Source organism: Hydra vulgaris, chromosome 09 (genome assembly GCF_038396675.1).
Source record: "Hydra vulgaris chromosome 09, alternate assembly HydraT2T_AEP".
NCBI lineage: Eukaryota > Metazoa > Cnidaria > Hydrozoa > Anthoathecata > Hydridae > Hydra > Hydra vulgaris.
This window is the reverse complement of record NC_088928.1, coordinates 13767470-13792500: the sequence shown is the minus strand read 5'-3', so window position 1 is coordinate 13792500 and position 25031 is coordinate 13767470. Positions and strand designations below refer to the sequence as shown.

Here is a 25031-nt window from a genome sequence, read left to right as displayed (position 1 = left end):
AAAATGTTTATGACGACCTTCTTTTACAAAAGTATTACAACCAGCCTTAGAAACAAGTTGTACAAACCTTTCAACAATGAATGGAAACGAACATCTGTGAGGTTGAACTTTTTTTAGAAAATGACTTTTATACTATCTTCTCGTCAGTAAAATCTTTAGTTTTTGCTGGTTCATCTACGCCTTGATCAAAAATATTTTTGAGCTCATATCCGAGCATCATTTTAAATATATAAACATCATTTTGAACCATATAAGAACAACATTTTGATTTTCTGGAATTTTTTATTTATTTGGTTAATTGATTAAACAATTAACTTAATAAATAGAAATATAAAATTTATTACAAAATATATTTTATAATAATACTTTATAACGAACTAAAAAATTTCAAATCGCCTGTAAAAATGTTAAGATTTAAAAATGTAGTGAAGGATATAAGAAATTCTTTGAATAATAATAAAAGACGAAAATTGTGCATGTGAAAATCAAAAAAAAAATTTTTGATTTGGTTATTATAAAATATTATTATAAAATATATTTTATAATAAAATATTATTATAAAATATATTTTATAATAAAATATTATTATAAAATATATTTTATAATAAATCATATCAAAAGTTCGCTACAGCTTAGTATAAAATATGATCACATAAAGCTGACCTAAATCAGATTAGTTTCAAGTATAAAGACTCAAAGAGTTCCTTCAAAAATAATGATATAGTTAAAACTATGGCTATTAAAATTCAATATAAAATATATATCCACATACATAAAAGAAGTAAAAATGCCAAATATTTCAACACATTAATGATAAATGATCTAAATTCACATAGGGTTTTACTATCAGAAAAAAAAATCAATATGATTTAAAACAAATGGTCAACAAAAATAAAAGATTTGTTTAAATACTTGGACACAAACAAATTTAAAAAATGTACCTATCTGTTGTAAGGCTGTATCTGAAAAAAAAAAAAAAAAAAACTATACAACGTAAAGTAACGCTAATCAAATTTGTTGATAGAAAAAACAACGAAACAAGTATACTTTCAAACAACTCTCAACAAAAAAACCGCAACCAAAATGACCTTATTCTGTTTTTAAATTAGTAAAGCAACAAAATAATTTAACCTGAGGAATATCTACCAGTTAAGTAAAATTAATTAAAAGACGTCGTACATAAGATACAACATAAGATTTTATCGTCACTTTACAAAAAGTCCAAAGAGATATTCTTATCAATTTATATGTTTATACAAACTAGTTAATTATAGTTATGCATAAGTTTGTTAGTTTGACTAGTATATATTAAGACGTTTCAAAAGGTCTAATGTGCCAACTTGCATGTGGGATTGTTTTGTAGATAATTGAACCATTTTGAGACATTTCAAAGCTAAATAACTTTGACTTTATTATCATTTGACTATAAAGTATAACTTTTAGCATTTTAAAAAATTAGCTAAATGATCAATGGTACACCATACTTAATTTATATGCAATTTAGATGTGTTGTACCCATTGCCATAACGTTGTTGTTAAAAAATTATGTAAAGTTTAAGCTTACCTAACACCGTATTTTGTTATAAATTATACAAAAACCTCTGATCGATTTTATTTAATAAATTTTTTTATAACAAATTAAGAACTTATGCAATCTTTGTATAACAATTAGTTAGCATATAAAGTTGTTTAAAATAAATCAAAAGAACTAATTCTTACAACTTAAGGAAGGTTTGTGCTATTTGGTTCATTTTTAAAGGTCACACTTTCTATAAGAAACATCAAGTTGCACAGTCTCAAAATCTTAAAAAATGGCCAAAAATACACCTAATATAAACAAAAAATACTGAATTCTGTTACTCAAAACATTCAACTATTAAATTTGATCAAAACATTTTTTTGCAACAAAAATGTTGCATTCTTTTTATTATTTTTCCAGCAATATAAAAAAAAAAAAATATTTGTCATTACATTGAGAGCAAAATTTGAGGACACTGTTATTTTGCTAAATTAAAGGAAATTTAAAGTACAATTCTAAAAATTTATACCAACAAAATTGATAGGTTGGCAATTCATATTAACACTATAGAAGATAAAAATAAAGTTATTAAGCTTGAAATTGATGATTTAAGTAAAAATGTTACTTATATAAGCAAAAAATGTTATTTATATAAGCGAAAAATGTGATAAAGTTTAGTCAAACTTGCCGAAGCTAAAGGCGAACACAAAAACTCAAACTGAAAATATTGTTAGAGGAAGCATAAAAAATAACTTAGTAGAGTCTCAAAATAACGTTTCTCTTGAGCAACAAAGTTAAAAAAGCGGTGGTGGCTTAGTAATTTAAATTTAAAATTGTTTGAGGTTTATTATGACACCTGACCAGGGCCGCTGAGAGCTTCATGACGTCGGGGGCATAGCTGCAATTAGACGCCTCTATAAATATACATATTTTTTAATCAAAAGTATGTATAAGTATAAAAGTTAATGAATAGGTTATTATTTTTAATAAATTATTTTAAAGAAAATCTAATCTGAACTAAATGGAACACATTCGGTGATTAGGATTAATAAACAGATTATTTTAAATTAATATTATAATCACTCTTTTTCTTGCTTTTTTTTAACTAGAAAAAAACTGTTATTATTATATAATCTTACAACAGAGTTGTATCCGAATCATTTTAAACATGTATGTCCGATGAGCGATCTAAATGTCTTGTTCTATAGTGACTATACATGCATTATTTTAAATCAATTTTACTTAAAGGCCGTTCACTTTCTGAAACAGGTCTGACATTGCGTTAAAAAATTAGAATGCATATAGATTAGAAAATAAGCTATAGACCCTTTTAAGTATATTTGGTTAAGAAAGCCTAAAGTGTTTCCACAAGTAAAAAATGAAAACTCCTACAGTTTGTGAAGTATCTTTCTTAAAGTTGTCTTCCATTTCACAAGCTTTTAATTTTACGTTTTCTTGATCTTTCAACCAGATTAATGAGAATCTTAAAGAAATCGTTTTCCCAATCGTAATCTTAAAATGATTTTGTTGAATGAAATGACGTTAAAGATATTTTCTTAAAGCTTATGTTTGGGAAACTCATAGATAAAAACTGCGTGTCCAAATCCATTGCAATTTTTCTATCATCCTTTTCTTTGCAAAAAATTCTGACAAAATCAAGTCATCTACGCATCATGGGTTGATATTTTAGTTAAAGTTAAAACAACGGCTATAGAGCGCAATATTAATATGCTTTAGGTTTGCATTTTGTTTTGCAATCTGAGCTGAACGTCTGGTGTCCGAAAGCTTGTAATGCAAGATCGTCCATTTAGTGGGACTGCAGCTAAAAACAAAATGATTATAAAGTTATTTATTAAAACAATCAATAAAACTTATGCATAAAAATGTATTATTGACAAAGGAAAGCAACACTAGGCATTCATATGGTGACGATTGACATTGTTGCAGCCAAATTAGCATCATATAAATACTTTAAGAGAGTGTACTGTAGGTACATCAACTGTATCCTGGTACATCAACTATTTCCTGGGCTACGTTATTCCAACGGTTTTCGACAAGGTTTTTAAAAACGTGCTGAAGTTCTGGATAACTTTTGATTATTTGGAATTTTAAACACATCATTTTTTTTTATTATTATATGCTTAGTTTAATGAGAAAGCGTTGACGCAACTTTTTTAAACTGGTTTTTAACAACCTTTTAATTTCTTTAACAGCGATTCTCTGTGACAAGACCTAATCGTCTTCTTTAAGAATCCGGAATCTTTATTTTATTAATTTATTTTTCAACGCTATCTTCACTTGAAAATAAATTTTTTTAAATATTTGTATTTTAAATATTGCAATAAATAACAAAAATAAAAGGAATGATGTAGTTATAGAACAAACTGAACGATATTGAATAATATTACGCATTATTGGACAAGAGCAATTTTTTATTTGAAAATTGCAGTTTTTTCATAGCTGAAAAGCTCCAACATTAAAGTAACTTCTTGAGACAATCAAGCATTCAACTGACCATTAATGTCAGCCATGTTTTTACCTCATTTACATTTTTGTAACCAAAATTGCGTTTTCTAGCGCCCCTATTATCTTGGCATACGGGGCAGATATGCCCTATTTGCCCCTCTCTTTGGCAACCATAGGCCTGACATAAGTAGTTCTAATGAAAACAAAGAGGTTTTAATAGTTGAAACCATAAAGAAAAAAAAGGAAAACTTAAATATAAGTTGCTGCTATTGTCCATATTCTGGTCAAATCAAAAACTCTAATGTATTTTTGATTGATACATTAAAAATAACATTCAAGAAAGGAAGTTTTAATACTATTATTAGGTGGCATTTAACTGGATTTTATTTAATACCATAATAATTGTGTAGTTAAAAATTTTTATGTCACATGATGATAATAAACATCAACGGTTTAATATTGCTTTGGGTCACAAAAGATCTCAGATTATCCTCAAAAGTTGAGCAAAAATTATATACCAAATACTTAAAAAGCAAAACAGAAGAAAAAATGATTTTTTTTTTTTAAATTATACCAATAAGTTCGAAAGGCAAACGTAAAATTTAAAAAAACTGTATTTTTCCATTTTACATGAGACGAACAAGCATAACTCAAAGCGAGCTTGGAATATTGTATAGGATTTTACTGGTATGCAAAAGACGAAAACGTGCGCACTGCCCAAAATTTTAAAAACTAATAATAAATTTTCTTCTAATCCAACTGAAATTTTTGATAAATTAAATAAAATGTTTTGTACCAATTGGCCTCTATCTAGCTAAAAATTTCCTTTGATTACAAATAAATGTAATGATTGTGATTGTTCTACAACTTGGTTCCAAACATCTTTTGATTTATCTTTTATAGAATTTAAATAATCTTTTAGAATGTTCATGCCAAACAAATTAGTTGATCACTATAAACAAAATGTTAAACCCTTAAAAAATACTAATTAAATTTCTACGTTGTTCAATAAAACAGAGAATTTTTCAGAGCATTTTAAAATAGCTAGTTACACCAATATTCAACACCAATATTCAAAAAAAGTGATGCAACAAGTCTTACAAATTATCGTCCAATCTTTGTTTTGTATGTTTTTTTTTTAAGTTTTAAAAATAATTTTGGGTAACGTATTTTATAATCACTTTACTGTAAAATAATATACTATATGTAAATCAAAATGGAATTAAAAAAAAAAGAATCAACAAATCTCGCAATACTCCTAATTACTCGCAGTATTGCTAAATCTTTGAAAAACTTATTACATACTTTAGAAATTTGCATTGGTTTATCAAAGGCTTTTGATACATTTGATCAGAAAATTCTCCACCAAAAAAATTAATATTATTGAATTAAAGGGCATGTTTTATTGTTACTTAAAAGTTTTTCAAGCAAACCGTAAACAACTTGCTTATTGTAAAAAGAATGATCCTGTAAATTTATTAGGGGTGTCCCGGAAAATTTTTTTTACTATCCAATCGGATATCGAATACCTGGAAATTTGAAAATTATGCGGACGGATATTTTTTATGACCAAGTATTTCTGTGATAAACCTTCAAAGTGGTGAGTTTTGTTAGGAAGTTTTTCTAAATATTATGGTAGCTGTAAATTCACAGCAATTTGCATTCCATGTGGAGAGAAAATAAGCAGGGGATGAAATAAATATGGTCAGAAGTTATTTTCCACAACTCCACAGCATAATCACGCAAAAAAATTTCATAATAAATTCTGATCAAGTCTCCTTTGTTAAAGCTGCTCAGAGAGTTGATGTTTTTTAATGACTCGATTATAGAAAAAAATAATGAGATTGTTATTGGAAACATAAAGAGAAGTTACTAGCACCACATCCATCCTCTGTATTTGCAGAAATTGTTTTCAGTATTTATGAGAAAAAGCGATCGAGGCTACCTCAACGTGGAGATAAGAAAATAAAAATGTGTGATAAACTGATGTATTTGTTGCGCGTAAATAGTTTTAGTAGTATTTTAATAATAATAATAATAATAATAATAGTAATAATAGTAATAATAATAATAATAATAATAACAACACTGAATAAAAACTTTTAACATTAGATTATTTCAAAATATATAAAAAATTTTATATTTCTTCCAATTTTCAAATGACTTTAACATTAAATATCCGGTATATTAAAACTGGTTAAAGTTGTTATCCGGCCAGATATCAGATACCGAATAATACTTTATCCGACCCGGATATCCCAGGGTTTTATACTCGGGTAACTTTCTCTTTCTCATTGACATAAATAATATTCGTAAAGCTTTAATTACAGTCATGTTTGCTGATAATGACATAACAACATTAGGGTAGATTAGGATAATATGAGCACCTTGATAATATGAGCATACTTAAAGATTTCTTAGATGTAAGCAGTGAAGTTAAAGTTACTTTGTATTTTCATGAATCCACTTTATATGGTGATAACAGGAATCAGTACAATTAGTGCAAATTTATATGCAGTAATTAGGTGCTATCATCTAATTAAAACGCTGTTAAAATTTTTGCGTTGTTAAAATAATATCATGACGCATGAATAAATCTGTGGCGCGAAATTTTGATAAATTAGTGAAATTTATTTTTTCATAAAGAAAAATATGTTAGCTAAAAATCCAATCCATTTTTGTTTGAAAAATAATGCATAGAAATATTTAGTTTGACTTTATTTAAATATGCAATTTTTGTGTAATATGAGCATGCTCAAATTACCCAGTGTTTTTCATTGAAATTACCTAGTTTAAAGTGCTAAAATAGCAATGGTTTTAATTGTTTTTAAATAAAAACAAAACATAGTAAAAAATTAAAATAATTTAACAATATTAAATATTTTCCTGTAATTTAAAATCAAAAAATTTAAATTTTTATTGTTCAGAAGTTTAAGTTAATAAAATTAAAAAAATAACAAACTATTTTTTGTTTGTTTGTTTGTTGTGGAAAACATAGTAGTATTGTTTCAACAGAAAGTGGCTTAAAATTTGATCTTTTGATGATAAGTTTTTTTAATAACGAATCATTTTATTCCAAAAGTTAGTTCTAATTGTCAAGTTGGTATTTTTTTTTTTTTTTTACTTAATGTTATTTTTCTGAGCTTACTTAAAGTGCTCATATTTGCAAACGGTCAATATGAGCACTTTTGCTACTTTTTTAAAACCTCTATGTTTTTTAGAAAAAATTTCGGGTGCCCAAATATCTTAGTTGATCATGAGTAAGGATCCCTAAAAATTGTTTATTCGCAAAAAATTTGGATCCAGCATAATTATATTTGAAAATATTCCAATTTTTGCTTAAGGCGTTCGTATTACCCAAATCTACCCTATATCAAAATATAAATATTGAATTGGCAAAATTTCTGATTGGTTTAAAAAGAATAAGCTTTTACTATATTTTGAAAAAACAAATTGGCCACTCTTTTATTCAACTTCAAAAACAAAACAACTACCTCTTTATTTACTTTTTATTGATAAAACAAATAAAACTTGATAAAATTGATACAATTCTTTTAGAAAATTTTACATAAAACTACAGTTTTAAAAGTTTTTGTAAAATTATAATCTCCTTTATAAAAATTTAATTAAAATGTTTCTTTCCTTTTTTATTTTATTTTTTTTTTTATTTCATTATTGATCTAATTTGATACATTTAAAAAAATGTAATAAGTTAACTTTATATAGGGTTAGATGGGGTAATTTCAATTTAAATAACTTGAGAACTAAAAATGAAAATGGAAGTTTTTTTTATTGTTAATAATATTTTATAAACTTTACATATTTTGAATTTTTTTTTCAAATAATTAGAACAGAAAAAATGGGGTGGCGAAATTCCCCCAATAAAATCTAATTTTGGAGAATTTCGCCACCTATGTTATTTACAACATAAATTTTTTATTTTAAATTATAAATCTTAAAAACACATTTACAATCAGTTAAATAAAAGAAATCTAACAATATTCAATAAGTGTGGGCATGGTCATCGATACTGAGAAGTATCGGGTATGTCCCCCCCTCCTCCACCTGTTTTACCTATTTTTTTCTTTTTTTTTTAAGAAATGTAGGATATTTTGGGAGATTTGTTAATGTAATAGCCCCTGCAATCCTTTCTGGATATTGAATTCTTCCTCCTAGTTTCCTTCGAGGTATACAGTATATTTCTGCTGCTCGCTTACAACTCAGTTCGCAAGCTTTAACTTTTACAATGGCTTTTTCCATTAGCTCTTTGCTACAGTTAGTGACGTATTTTCTCTTGTAGTTTCGCGGTGTTGTTGCTGATAATTGATCAATTTAATTAATTTGAATTGATTATAAGACCAACATGAACTGATAAAAATTAATTACCAAAACAAGAGTAAGGGAAATAATGTTATTTCCCTTACTCTTGTTTTGGTAATTTGGGAATTTGGCCACGTATCTATTTTAAATGTCTATTTGAAATAGATACGTGGCCAAATTCCTCCATTTAGTATTTCCATAATAACTTTGGAACTGACCAAAATTAGAAAGAAAAAAACAATACAAAGATTCTTTGAAAAACTTCCAATATTTAATCTTTTAAATTTCGAATAGAAATTAAAAAAAAAAATTTTATAGGTTATTTTTGTCAATTAGTTTTTTATCAAGTTTTCACAAAAAGAAGATTTTTTACATAATTTGATAAGAAATTTGTTTTTCTTCTAATAAAAATTTGAATTATAAAAAAATCTTATTCTTGTGTAAAGTTAGAGTTATCAAAGTAGACCAGTTGGTTGCGAAATTTCTTAAGTGCCAAAATTACTCCATTTTACTCTAAGTAAACTAAGTAACTCAAACATAGCCCGGTTACGTGTAGTCGTTTTCATAAATTTTTTTTAATTAAGCTCAACTGATTGAAATTTAAACTATGCAATGTTAAAACGACAAATACATGTTTTTGCTAGAAAGCTAACGATATACTATTTTTTGTATCATCAACAAATTTTATTTGTATGAGATGCTTTGACTGTTAATATACCAACATTTTTACCCATATCACTATTTGGATGTAAGGGTTGTTAGTCAAACGATAAATAAATTTTTTTGTATATAAATTCACGATGTAGATAAAAAGAGTTTAACCCTTACTGCTATTGCACAGTTTAAAATCATTAAAAAGTATATAGATTTAATCTATGACTGGTAAGAGCAATATCAATTTATGAGCGTTTAACAAGCCTTTTGCAAATAATTAATGCATGTAGGAGAGAGCTACGATATCACTCAATAACTCAAAAGTTTATAATATTTGTATTTTTTAGATTATCTTGCATGCTCCAGCTTGCGGTGGTTATAAAAAAAATTGGTTAATTGTATTAAAGGTCTTAATTTAAAGTTTGACTATAAAAACAAAGTATAGTTGAAATTCTGTATTATAAAATGTATTAAGTTCTCACCTGAGCATCCTTTTGTCACTAAAAGGTTCCTTACCATTCCGGGTTGCGCTAAATACCAAGGATCAGAAAAATACAATTTCACATTGTAAAACTCTTCTGCATCAGTATTTGTTACTGAAGAGATGTTCACACCGTCAACTTGTATGGTAGAAATATAGGCTCCGTGAAGAAGTAGCTGACTTATATTAAATTTTTTCCATCCTATGCTAAATGGAACATTTAGCACTTGAACGGAGTGACTATTAATAAATAAATAAAAAGTCAATGTTCCCGAAGTAGTAAACCATGCCGCTAAAAGTCTTTCGTTAATATTTAAATCATCGTTCCCAGAGGTAAATCGAAACAAGTTTGCACACATACAATAATTGTTTCCAGAAGTAAATGAACTTAAATAAACTTCAAATGTTATTTCATATTCTTTGGGAAAGATGTTAAATGTTGTAAGAAGATTGTTTGCTTTAACATCGAATTGCCCATTTAGAGAAAACATCTCTAAAAATAACAATAGTTTATTATAAAAATTCACTTTTACGTGCATATATGTTTTCATTAAAAAATAGCAAAAGTATACCAACTGCTCCATCCAAATATTTAAATGTACACATTGACATCATCAATAAATTTACCTATAACAACAGTAAAATAAATTTTTACTTCCTTATACTTAATTACGCTTTACTGTATTGATTAAATTTCTTTTTTATGTTATATATTACAGTTTTATTTATTAAAAAACAAATTAAACCACATAAAAAATATACAAAACAGTTTTTCATATAAATGTAAAATTTAGAAAAAATCCGGTGGTTAAAAGCCCCAAATTGAATTGACTTTTTAGAATAAAAATTGTTTCATTGATAGTAGAAAGATTAAGGAGAGAACAAATAACAGAAAAACAAATTTATCGTTTTCTCGCAAAGATTTTGAATCTATTAATTAAAAATAAGAAGTCTACGTTTAGCCTTTAAATAACTAATGACAAATTGCAAAACATGTTCTGTTGATGGAAATTAGTGGTGTAAAAGCAGTTTTAACGTTCAAAAAAAGTAAAGTTTATTGCCTCGGCATATAAACCTTAGTTTCATATAAAAGTAATATCATTAAAATTTCTTTCTTTTGTTTGATTATTTGATTGTTTGTTTCTTAAGGCTTTTTAATTTGCCAAAGTCATAAAGAATAAGTTTTTTATGGTAAGTTAGACAAAATAGAAATCTTAAAGGTTAATAAAAAAAAAATTTAGGCTCAGTAATTCAGATTTTTTGTTGAAATAGTAAATTTTAGTCTGCATATAAACGTACTTTCGATTTTAAAAGTAAATATCAATTTACAATGACGATAGTAAAATAGTCAAATTAGTCAATGCCAACTTATTTTATTTGTAAGAGGACCAAATATATTCATACTAAGTATCAAGTACCGAGCGTTTAATATAAAGTGTAAGCAAGTATAAAAAACAGTTTTTTTTAGAGCACTTCATAAAGTTATTAGAAGTGTTTAAAAGTACTGTCTAATGCCTAATTAATTGACTTGAGAAAACGGAATATATTTAAATCAAATATCCGAGGACAACGATAGGTAATGGTTCAAATATGAAGTGAAAGTAATGGTTCGAAGCTCAAAGAGAAGTTTATGTGCAAAAAACTAAGCAACATCTGTGTTGTTTTATTTGCGCTTTGGTAAAAGAAATTACATTAAAGAGCATATAGTTTAAACAGACAGCAAAACAAGGTTTAGTCAAATTTTTTTTTAAAAGTTGATTAATAACAAGAAACAAAATTATTAAATTTTTGTATGACTATAAGTACAAGTTTACGGATGACAAAACTGAAAATATTGATGATTGAATGCTAGCTCATAAGTGGCTATCAGTAAGTTATATAGTTTTTGAATCTGCTTACAAAAATCCTATCCTATGGCACGATAACTCTTATAAAGGCTCAAAGAGGTAACAATATCGACGTCTTCAAATTTAAATTTTTTAAAAAAGTTTACGTTTGAAAGACTTCAAGTTGTTCCGGTTAAATTTTTTAATGTGAAAAAAAAATGTTTTGCTACGTTTGCGCTGATGTTGAGTAAATAAGGAGGATAAAACCAGATAATGTTTCATTTTCAAGATATTGAATTTTGTTTTTGGATATTTAGATAAAACTAATCTTATCTTTATATATTCAAGAAATAAGGGCGTTGTTATAAAAGGGTGCGGCTCTACGAAAAACTTCTTTGTTAGAAGATTTTTTTTTTGTTACCATAAAATGGGGTGAATAAGGACAGCGAGCTGAATACAGAGAGAAATCAGAAAAGTTTTTTTGAATATTTACAATTATCTGGGACAGCTGAACAACTAGTCAATTTTTTTTTCCTTTTAAGTAAGACTCAAGCTCATATAGTTGGCAACAATTTGATTTGGTTGTAATAATTACGACTAAGTGGGCACGGGACCTAAAAAAGATGTGCTTTGATCGTTCAAAAGATGTTCGAAACTTTCAAAAGACGGTCAAATGACGCTCGAATCGTTAAAAAAACGTTCAAAAATGGTCTTTTTTACGTATGTGCCTACTGGGTACTGAAAATCATTTTAAGTCCTAAAATATAGAAAACAAAAATAAAAAAACACTTCTTTGGCGCAGACAAAAGCTCTGAAGGTATAATTGTGAAATCTTACCAAATTGTTGCGTAAGCAATTTGATGAAACTTTAAGAAATTGCATAGCATACACCCAAACATTATTTTATATATTTTGATTAGTTTCAAGTTTAAAAATACCCAAAATAATGGGATGAATTTGGACAATTGTAAAAATTTCCCCAGAACTCAAGAAAGAAGCGAAAATTTTATGTTGGTGGAGTTGATCAAGTTTTGTAGTCTTGGAACATTTCTGCAAAAAGAGAGGATGGGTCTCATTTTGTTTTTTCTCATGTAAACGGCAATTCACAGTTTAGCTAGTTTCAAACTATTGAATGTACAAAACTTAACTCTTAAACATAGAGATGACTCTAGAGAATTGTGACAACTCCCATTTTGCCAATTTTATAAACAATGGTACCCGTACAACTGTTTTTACTTTTATTTAAGAACATACTACACTTGAGATTAATTTAGTCTTATTCAAAATAATAATATATTATATGAACGGTGCTCAAGTTATTCTAGGAAAATATTTAAATTTTATCTTTTTTAAAAAAAAAACACAAAAACGCTAAATAACAAACTCGAATATTTTTAAAAACATTTAGAATGCTTTTATTGTTTTTATTTTTTTTTAAATATTCTTAATGTTTCTTATTTTTATTTTTTAATGTTTTCATGCATCAGCTGACAAACAGGTAGAACATACAAGGAGTGCTGCCACATCAAGAACATACGAGGAATATTCCTACATTGACTGACAAATAGATAGAATATGTGAGGAGTGCTGCTACATCGACTGACAAATAGGTAAATATGCCAGGAGTACTGCTACATCGCAGACAATAAAAAATTTGATGTGGACCACATGTGTTATTAAATGATAGCCACGCTCAATTAATGGGACGGCTTGAATGTGAGCTATATGTGTCCTTGGTATACGTTTCAAGTCTTTCATGAATATGTATATTTTCATATATATATAAAAGAAAACGTACAAAAGAGCGGAAACGGTAGCGTTTAAAAGTTTTTAATTTTTTTTTCCGCATTTATTATTTTGAGTTCTTTTTTTAATAGTAAGGTAATTTGATGCTATCTCTTTTAAATAAAATTACTTCTAGACTTTAGTCTAGAAGTAATTTTATTTAAAAGAGATAGGATAAATAAATTAAGAAATTCTTATGTAAATATATCACATTAAACAGACCAATTTAAAACCTTAAATACTAGTCTAAAATGGGATTGATGGAATCATACCTAATGTTGTTGACCAGATTTTTACTTTTTGTGGTTACTGAAACAATAAGAGGCAATTCAAATTATGAAAGTATTAACTACGTCAAAACAGAAAACAAAAATTTGAACAATTGTATAAAAATTGTTCTTTAGTTAAACAAATGTTGTTTTATTTGATTTTGATAACTTTTCACAGTTGCGTTTTCGCAACTTCTACTTTGGAGGTTTGCACAATGATTGGCTCCTTGGGTTTCGAACTTTTTTCAGTTTTGTCTAGATTTATGAATATTATCAATTCACATAAAAGAGTCCACTAGATTCTAAGGTAATTTTAATATTTTTTTTTTGCTTTTATATATTCAAGGAAAAATAAAAAATAATCGTAATACATAGATCAAATATAGGAACACGGATACTCGTAGAGGGCCTCGTAGTCTTGTCGTCGAGAACCGTTTACAATATTTAATAATTGTCAAGAACCGTTTACAGTATTTAAAAATCGTTTATAAAATATATTAATTAACAAAACAAACAAAAAAAAGAACAAAAAAAAAACATAAAAACACCGAGCTTAAAAATATACAAGTATGTTATCTAGTGAGATTGTAATTTTTTTTTAGTTTACTTTAAAAATTGCGTAACTCAAACCCTGAGAAAAATCAAAATTTTTCGAAACTGTTTTGTTCCATAGAAAAGCGCCACGATATAAAATAAAGGACCTTCCAAAATTTGTATGTGAATAAGGTTGGTAAACCAAATTATCGTTTCTTAAGTTATAAATTGTTTTCTTTTTGATCAAATATAAATTAATGAATGATATCGGAGTCATACTTGCTTTACATTTAAACATAAAACCAAGAACATTAAATACATTTTGTTGGTATAAATTAAGAACATTCATTTCAGTTAAGAGAAGATTTGCATGAGTATAACGATCTTTAAATTTAATTACACGTGCAAGATGCTTCTGTTGCCGATAGAGGGGTTCTGGCTTTTTTTAGCACTACCCCAAGCAATATTTGCATAGTTAATATTGCAATGGGTTAATGAGTAATAAAGTTGAATTAAGTTATGTTTTTTAACAAAGTTTCTTGCTTTGTATATTATTCCAGTATTTTTTGAGATTTTATTTTATAGAGTTGTAATGTGATTTCCCCATGTATGGTTTTCATCAATTAGAATTCCTAGGTAAAGGAATAACACTTGTTCTCTCTATCTGTATTTTATTAATAAATATTGAAGGCAAATCTCTTGGTAGCAGATTCTTTTTTGATTTTGGATAAAAGAGAATCAATTTTGTTTTTCAATGTTAACTGAATGTTTGTTAGGTTTAACCCAGTTCGAGATTTTTACTTTTACAGTGTTCATATCTTGATAAAAAAGGGCACTGATGCTGTTATTCGACAAAAAAAGATTAGTGTCATCAGCATGCATTACCGTCGTTAATTTAGTGGCTCTAAAGAAATCGTTAATAGAAATAAGAAAAAGAAGAGGTCCCAGTATAGATCCCTGTGGAACTCCACAGGTTATATTCAAAATATTTGTAGACAAGGAACCATTGATTTGGATAAACTGCTTACGATTATTTAAGTAACTCTTTAGTAAATTTAAAAAATTTTCTGTGACTCCATAATGCTCTAGTTTTTTAATAAGAATTGAATGATCTATGGTATCAAAGGCTTCGGACAAGTCTATAAAAATTCCTAGAGTGAATTGAGATTTTTCAAACGAATCCGTGATATTTCGTGTTAGATGAAGTAATTGTATTGATTATTGTGTAAATAAAATTATTGTGTTTAATAAAAAGATGTTCGTATAGCCTATTGTAAAGGATTCTTTCTAAAAATTTTGAGAAGGCAGATAGAACAGAAATCGGACGATAATTTGTTATGTTAGAAATTTCTTCTCCTTTAAATATAGGCGTTACTTTAGCTATTTTAAGTTGATCATAAAAAATTACTTGCTTTATTGCGCACCGAAAAATCTGAAAAGGTATAGTTTTTATTATCTCATCTGAATCGATTATAATGTTACCATTTATATCGCCATAGCCTATGGCTTTATTAACTTTTAACATTTTATTAGCAATATCAAATTCTTTAATTTCATGGTAAAATAGGGTCAAATATTGTATTAGTTATGTTTGGAATATTTTTAGCTAAATTCGACCCAGCAGTTACAAAGAAGTTATTTATCTCATTTGCTCTCTCTTTCGGATTATATAAAAAGTTATTGTTAACTTTGATAATTTTAGGCAAGTTGCATGTTTTTATTTTATGATTTTCTGTAATTTCATTTAAAATTTGCCATGTGCGCTTTGAATTATGTTTGAAATTATCTAGCAAGTTTGCTAAGTATTTTTTTTTAAGTTTTTTCTTTTACTCTTGAATTGCTTTATATAATTTTTATAAATTATAAAAAACTATTTCTGATTTTGATTTCAAATATTTAATATAAAGTTTTTGTTTAATTTTAGAAGAATTTTGAGAGCTTTTGTAATCCAAGGTGATTTGATACATTTATTTGTTAAAGTTATTTTTTTCCTCGGAAAGTTTGCACCATATATTTCAAAGAAAGTTTTATAAAATGAGTTAAAGCATAAATTTGCGTTAAAGAAAGTATTAATATGGTTCCAGTGAAACAACGATAATTGTTCTTTGAATGACGTAACATTTGCTGCATTGAAACAGCGTTTAAAGAAAACTTGTTTTAGTTTGGGCGCTAATTCAGTATCAACATTTATTGAGAAAAAAATTGGAAAATGATGTGAGATGTCATTTTTAATTATACCTTTTTAAGAGTTGCATTAAATATATCTGTCGTTATTATGTTATCTGTTAATGAAGCTGATGTTAATGTTATTCTAGTTGGTTTGTTTATCAATGGAATTGCACCATTTTCAAATACATCGTTGTAAAACTTTTTAATTCCGGAATTTGTGTAATATTTAAACGCATTTAAGTTAATGTCACCTATTATGTAGCCTAATTTCTTTTCATTAGTACTGTTCTTTATTATTTTTGTATTGATAAATCAATTAAATTTGTTAATGTCCCCAGCTGGTGGTCGGTAGCAACAATTTAAAAGTATATTTTTGGGTTTTTTGGCAAAAATTTCAATTGTTAGAACCTCTTTGTCGGCATCAGAAAAACTCATGTCAGGCCTATTAATAAACCTTATTTTTTCGTTTACGTAAAATAAAACTCCACTTCCGCGCTTATTAGTATGACGTGCTAAGTGTATGATTTTAAAACCTGGAAGATGGAAATTTGAAGTAGATTTAACATCGTCAGAGCTACACCAGGTTTCTGTAATGCAAATTACGCTAAAAATATCGAACATTTCCTCAATATTATTTCAAAAAATTTCAAACTTATTTTTAAACTTCTTATGTTATAATGTATCACATTAAAGTGATCTCGCTCAAGAAATTCTTTTATTTCGTTGTTATAAAAATAAGAACAGTTATTTGATAAAGTATCTACTTCATTAAAATAGTTTAAATCAAGATTCGATCCTTTATCAAGGACAAATTCATTAGTTTGAAAAAAATTAAAAGTATTTAACTCAAAATTGTTTATTTGATTTGACTCCATTTTAGTATTTTAAAACTTCGAAATAAATGAATTTTTTTTTTATATTTTTTCTTTTTGAAATGAATATTTTATTTTTTTTAAATTTAATTTGAAAAGGCCTATCCGAAAATACGGATAGGAATATTTCGTTTAACATTTTTTCTTTCACTTCCTTTCGTACTTTTATTGTTTCGCCACAAAAATCTTCGTTTATATAAATGTTCTTTCCTTTTAATTTTCCAGAATTTTTAACTATTTCTAGTTTATCTTTGTAGTTTAATAGTTTGAGAACTATTGTTCTGTTTTTTTTTTAATGTCTCTTGGTCCAGTTCTGTGGGCTCTTTCTATTTTTATACCTTTAACTCCAAGAACCTCTTCAAATAATTTAAAAACTTTTTTCTCGCTCTCTTCTCAGCATTCATGTTCGCTCTCTTTCAATCCATTGGTTCTTAAATTATTTCGCCGAGATCTTCTGTTTCTCGTAGTTAATTATTTATTTTACAAATGCTACTTTTGTCTTTTACTTTAGAGTTTATTATTTTAGTTTGTTCGTTTACAATTTCAAATTTCGATGTCACGATTTCTTCGTTTGTATTAATAAATTTTTTCATTTCGTTAAATTAATTTTCTAAGTAATTTATTTTTTTATTTTCAACTTCTAATTCATTTAGTATGTTATTATCTTTAGAAACATTGTTTGTAATGTCTAACTCATCAAGTTTTCCTGTTATAATTTTAACATTAGCGTCTGTAATAACAGCAAAACATTTTTCTTGTTCTTATAACATTTTTTTAGTTTCGTCAAGTATTTTGTTTTTTTGTTATTCCAGCAACATATTAACCAAATTTTTAATATTCGTCATTGTAAAATCTATTTCTGAGTAAGGTGAATATTCTTATTGACACAAAATGTAAAAGCTTATGTTCATCATGAAAAAATTACATTTGGATCCTACTTTTCACGAATTAGGAATTAATCATAATAATTTACTCCCTTTTACATGAGTTTTGTTAACCGGAGGATTTGTATCATGAGTGTTTTGATGAACCTTAAATGATAAACCTTAAGAAAACAATATCAACATTGTAAATTTAAATTGAGAAAATATTTAAGAAACTTTTCAAGACTTCTAGAATATGAGCGAACTTGGTTGATAAAAGATATAACAGTTGACAGAAAAGAAGTTGCATTAGGTTTAAGTAGAAAAAATATAGACTGAAACATAGGCGCTGGAAGTGTTTAAAGACTGGAGGGGGGGGGGGCAGAAATGGGTGGGGCTTGGGGAGGGGTACCCCTTCCTGAATGGGTGTTTGGGGGGCGTTATCCCACTGAAATTTTTTAGGCATAATTAATCCTGCTAAATGCAGATTTGCAATCCTTTTAAATCATTTTATTTAAATATTTGGTACAAAACAAAATCTACAAAAATCTGTAGTTAATTGTTTTACATTACGGCTTTGAGCCCCATGCAAGAAACGAGCAGGAGCATTAACTGTGGAACTACGCTGTGCCTTAGGCAGCTTGAGATTCAGTGTGGTAGCTTTCTCGATGGCCTTCCTGTGTAATTCTGAAGCAAATTCATCACTACGCAAGATTAAACATTAAAACAAATTTTGCTTTTTCAAATTTTATTTCATTTTCATGGAGTCTGTACTCTATACTCTGTACAATGAAATTTTTTACTAATTGAATTCTATTGAAAAATTCTTAATTTAGTTCTCTCTTTTGTCATGGATAATGACTTTGAAACAATAAACTTTCAAAAGTTGCGTTATGACGTTTTCAAATCTGAAAATATTTTTTTTGCGTCTGATTTATATGAGGGCGATATTTTCTTTTATAACATAAAAGTATTTGACATATTTTGTTATTAAAACTTTTAAAGCTGAACTCCAAACTAACATAGGAAAGTTCACGGTAATACACATCAACATCAGGAACTTAAATACAAATATCGATAAGCTAAAATACTTTCTTATCGAATGCAAAAGTTCTTTCAAAAAAAAAAGAACTTTTGCATTCTTTTGAATGCAAAAGTTTTTTTTCTTCGGAGTGCATAAAATTATCGCTGTTTTGAATCGCGGATAGTGACATTTTGGAGGAAAGAGGGGGAGCAGAAGATATTCTCCCCCCGGTGCAGAAATGTTGGGTGGGCAGTTGCCCATCCTGCACCCTATGTTCCAGCGTCTATGGAATGAAAAGATTTAAGTGATAGAAGCAGAAGATCTAAGTTTATTAAAAATCAATTGAATTCAAACCAATCCAAAAAATAGTTTTCTCACTAAAATATTAACAAATACCTGTTTAATGTTGCCGAATTGGCTGAATATCATGCTAAAGCACCGGCATTAGCTTCAATAAGTTTCTGAAGATCCTACCAAAAAACTATGTATTGTTTTTATGAAAAATGCTGCAAATCCTGATAAATTTAAGAGGATAGAGGTAAGTTTTTCAATAAAAATAAAAACCAACGATGCTTTGAGCTTTAAAAATTAATGTGTTCTTCATAATGAACAGTATTAAATTATTAGAAATTCATCCATATTACGGAATGCATATATTTTTCCTTTACTTCATGAAATTAAGAATGAAAGGAAGAAATGGTATTCTGATCGTGCAATTGTAGCAGAAACATAAGTTTCAACGCCTCCACAGGGTATGTTTAATCATACTCTGACAAGGATACTAATTTTAACAGAATGCCTAGACCCGATGAAAATATTCACTGAAATTGGGGAAAAGTTTAAAGGTGTACTTTAATACAAAGGTGGTTTAAAGGTGGTTTTGATGGTGCCTCTAATTAAAGTATGTATAAAGGAAGATATGCTGAAACTGAAATTGGCGAGGCCTTAGTTAACGAGCAAAGTTTTTTTCAAACAACCATTGTTCCTTTTAAATTAACTACCTGGAAGAAAAATGTACGGTTATTTAAGAAGGTCACATAACTATAAGCCCATACATTTCCAATATCTAGGAATGAAAAAAAAAAACTAAAAAGAAATGAAGTTAAACGTCTTAAAGCAGAAATGAATGACTGAATGAATGACTGGTCAAGTTTGAGGTATAGTTAGAAGTTGGAAAAAGCAAACCTGATACAACTGTTAGATTTAAGTTTAAACTAAACTTAACAACGTTGAATGATAAAATGGTGAATGCTCTTATTAACACTCTGTCCTTCCAATTATGTGATGTTTGTGAAGATAAGCCAACTGAAATTAATAATCTAGATTATTGATCCAGCGATCCAGAATTTAACAGAGGTTTAGAGGGGAGCTAAACTTTTTAGTTAAATACCCATACAAATTTTATGCAATACTAATGATGGGAACTATTCCAGAAGGGCATTTGTTTTTATTTACAAAAACGCTTTTTTATTATTTTTATTACAAAATGTTTTTATTTTTATAGCAAAATGCTTTTATTTTTGCTCATATAACCGAAATAAGTTTAATTATCAAAATTACATTTAATTACAATTAATTTACAAAATTACTGATGGTAATCCTATGATCAGTAACCTTCTGTTATGAAATGAACCTTAAAGTTGTGGCTAGTATTATTATTAAACTATCTTATACTCTTATTCTCTGACACTATAGACAGTGACTCAAAAAATTTGCAAAGATTGAACCATTCAGCAAAAATGACTTGAAAGAAGATTATGATGAACCAGTACTAAAACCTTTTGATCAGAAGTGATACAGTTATACTAAACATTAGTTTCAAAAAAATACAAATTTGAAAATGCAAAATCACTACCCCAAAATTTTTGTTTTAGTTAATGTCGTAATGAAGGAATAAACCTTATTTGCTATAGTATTTCGTATTTTTTGTTTTGTTAATAGATTAGTTACATAAGTTAGTTATTAAGGTATTTTGATTTTGTGACGCCAAATTTTTATTGTAATTTGTAATGTGCGCGTCTTAGTTTTAAGTATCCAAACTAGTGAACGGAAACTTTCGGCCGAAGTTTCGGCCGAAGCCGAAACCGAAATTTCTGCTTCAACAATTTTTTTACTTTTCCTGTATCAGCCGAAATTTCGGTTCAAACCGCAACCGAAATGAACCGAAACTTTTAAAAGATTTTTTTAAAGTTTTAATTTAGAGTGGGATCATGACAGTTTTCTAATTGTAATCGTTTTTTAGTAAATTTTTTTTTTTTTTTTTTTTTCTTTTTTTTTTCGTAAGTTTTTGTTTACATTTGACGTAATATATATAAATTACATATTTTTTTCAAATACAAACAAGGCTTCTAAAAGAAGATCAAATGATCTTATCGTCAGAAGCCTTTTACAAAACAGAGTACATAAAGTATTATAAAAAACGCCTTTTTACAATAAGAGTAAATCAATTTTTAATTATAACAATTGTAAAAATTTTAATTGAAATCACGTTACATAATAGTTTTAAGTTACTATTCTCAAATCATTCTTAAAATGAATTAACATTTAAGTAAAGCAACCCAAACCAATAGTTTCATCAAAAGTTTCTCAGTGCTAAATTTTACAATGGAAAATAATCGATAAAAAACTGGTTTATGGAATCATTTTACCGTGACAGTTAGTGATTTCAAATACGGAACTTGCAATTTGAAAATATCTCGTGGATCGCACAATCCAAAACTTCAATCACTTAGCGGACTTTTATCACATTTAAGAAGTGGTTTACTCTAAAAAATCTCTTAACTGAAAAAGCAATACAACTACCGGCAGTCCGATAAATCTCAAAAATTGATTCAAATTTCAAAAAAGGTCTGAAGTTTCTTGTGCGACCGTGGCGTAGTGGTTAGATCCCTTGCCTTTTAAGCAGGAGATCCAGGCTCAAAACAAGCTTCGGATATATTTTTGCGTCACGGTAATGAAGGAGGCGTGAACTTCCTGGTTAAATGCACTTCCGCAGTGCTCTGTGACAAGACCTATAGGTCTTCTTGGGGCACCTAAATAACAAAAAAAAAAAAGTTTCATAGACTTTTATAAGAAAACAACATTAAAAGCAAAGTTTGGTTTGGCAAAAGTAGCAAAGAGATTCCTTAGACCTCCACCAACATCTGCCGAAGTTAAAAGATTGTTTTTAACTGCTGGAGAAATTCTTTAAAATGAAAGAAACAGACTTTTGCCAGAAAACATGAAAAAATATGTATTTCGCAGAGAAAATGCTTCATTACCTTTAATTATTGAAATGTCTTGACATATTAGAGTTTTTATCAAACTATGCTACATGGTGATTGGCTAGATATATGTAAAATAGTTTTTTTTTGCTTTAATTCGGTGATTATAAAAGGTTCAGGGATTTTAAACATTCATTTTCAAATTTCGGCCGAAATTTCGGTTTTGGTTTCGGCCGAAATTTTGGTTCCGGTTTCGGCTACGGCTTCACTGAACCGAAATTTCGGTACTTTCGGTTTCGGCTCAAATTTCGGTTTCGGTAAATCACTAATCCAAACATTAAGTTATTCTTTGTACGCGTAAACAACTCTAACACGTATGTGTTTGTGTAATACATGCTTTAGGTACACTTAAAAAAAAAAATTTTAATAAATAATATTCTTAATATTTTTATGGTATTTTGGATGAATAAATTCCAATTTGCTCTTGAAATCATTATTTTTATGCGTAAACAACACTAACACTCGTACATGTGCGATTTACGCATCTTAGGCGCGCATAATTTGTTTTTATTACAAATTTAAATTTTTTGATCCCAAAAATGCTGGTATTGATGTATTTCATGTTTATATTTGATAGTTTCATAATTATATAACCATATAAATACATTGTGCACTGGTATTTGCACTCTTAGTTAGATTTTTTGTTGTTGTTAAAAAATGTTTTTACTTAAGAAGAAAACTATTAACTGAAACTTTCTTTTTTTTTTCCATCAAACTAAGATTTTTAAACTTAATGTTATACTCATAAATACTGCCTAAAATTGTGTGTAGATTAAAGATTATTGATAATATAATAACAACAGATTTATTTAATGAATCTCTTAAAAAAGGCCAGTGACATTTTTGATCACTTACCGGTTGTCTTCTTTAATTATAGTAGCTTGAAAACGGCTTCTTATATAAATCAATTTTATTTAAACGTATTTTCAATGAAAAGAAATCGTAATTCCTCCTAACCAACTAAAAATTGCGAAGGTGGCTCCTATATTTGAAGAAGGAGATTTCGCAAATGTATTTACTAACTATCGTCTAATATCTATTTTATCCATATTTTCGAAAATCTTGGAGAAATTTTATAAAGCATATTTTATAGTCATTTATCGATAAGCAATTTAATATATAACAGTTAATATGCATTTTTAAAAAAATGACTCAACAAAGAACGCACTTTTCCAGTTCACTAGTGGTATAGCCAACTCCTTTGATAGTTGCCAATATACAGTTGTGGTTTTGAAAGATTAGCTAAAGCTTTCAATACAATATATCACCTTATTCTTTTAAATAAACGAAAGGTTTACAGTATAGATGGTAGTGTTTTAAATTGGTTTAAAAGCTATTTAAGTAAACAAAAGCAATTTTGTCATGTTAAAATTATTTTTTTTTTAACTCGCTATTTATTAAAACTGAGATGAATCAAGTTAAGTTTTCCAATGCAATGCAGAAGAACTGGCAATACATTTTTTATTAATGCAAACGTCTTTCAACACTTTGCTATGTACTAAAAATAGTTGTGTCTTAAAAAAAAAACGACTTGCTCAAAATGCTATAATGGTCTCAAATAGAACACAACAAATTTTTTAGTTTAAAATTTACCCTAATAATATTTTGTATTTGCGTTAATATTATCTCCATTTTTTAAATACAATTGTAAATACAATTTAAACGTTTCGCGATAAGTAAATGTAATACAAGAAATTGGCGTTTAAAAGTGAATATAGAAACCTAGAACACTTAATTTGCAAATTTAAATGTATATGATGATTTAATAAACTAAATACTTTGACAGAATTCCATTGACATTCTGATTGGATCGGCAGTTTCAATTAAAACAAACTTAATTTTACCTAAACTATATTAATTAAATGAAAATCACTTTTATCTAAAAAGATTAATTGAAAGTAGACATGCAAGTTTTTAATACTAATAATATGAAAACTTTGTTCAAAACCATTGAATAGTTTTGTTAAACTTAGAATAAACCTTATACAACATAAAACTGAATATAACATGACATAACTAAAGTATATAAATTGGATAATTAAAATTAAATTTATTTCCACATCGAAAAGAGAGCTAAAAAAGAAAACACTACTGAAAAAAGGTTTTATAGAAATAAACATCTACAGCTGGCATGCATGGGTACATAGTACCAATATCTTTTACTTTCTCAATAGAAATTTCAACATTGTATCGAAAACAGGACACCAATGGAATTAATGGTTCTTTAAAATTACTTACTGATGCTTGTGTGTTTTTTGGCATAAACAGCCGCGCCTTTTTCAAAGTATCTGTAAAACATGTCTTGAAATACACATGGCCAGGAGCATTAGAGCTGTATACAAGTCTTTTGACATTAAAGTATGGAAGCTTCTTCTACTTCATAAGACTGGCAATTTTGACATTAAAAAAATTTTAATGTCGCTTTTTTGTATTTAATAAAAAAACAATAGTTTACGCAAGTTAACTGTCAACATTGCTTTCGCCAAACCAAGAGGCCTGAGTATTTCTGCTGAATGTAATAATTTCTAAATCTGACTAGCATGTTATCACATTCCTGAATGGAGCTATATTCAAGCTTACCATACTTTTGTTGAATGATTTCAATATTTGGATGATCAATAAATAAACTCACACAACGCTGCTGACATATGACTGTTTCTACTCTGTGTAAAATAAGAATCAAACCAAAGTATGAACTTCTTAATATTAGAAAAATTCTTTCATAAAAGAAGTTTCCCACATTACTTTTTGGCAAGCTCAATACATATTGTAGGTCAATACATACTATAGTTGTAGCAGAGGAGTTCAACTTTTAATGCAATATGTTATATCTTTTGATTTGCTCTTTATTTGCATAATTAATAATGCAAAGTTGGTAGCACTTATCACATAGATTTTTTTCAGCTTGTTAAATTCAATATCGAATTTGGTATCAAAGAAATTTCAATAGATACATTTGTTTGCAGGTAGAGTTTCACATTGAGTA

General features: G+C 27.6%; 1 protein-coding gene across 1 annotated transcript in view; it reads right to left on the bottom strand.

Moving 5' to 3' along the window:
* LOC124811205 (uncharacterized) overlaps positions 1–25031 on the bottom strand; it is a 138761-nt gene that overhangs the window by 107336 nt on the left and 6394 nt on the right. Inside the window, exons 2-3 of the mRNA XM_065806390.1 lie at positions 10013–10067; positions 9442–9933 (exon numbers count right to left, since the gene is read on the bottom strand). Coding sequence (XP_065662462.1) covers positions 9442–9933; positions 10013–10067 — 547 coding nt within the window. The remainder of the gene's footprint in view (positions 1–9441; positions 9934–10012; positions 10068–25031) is intronic.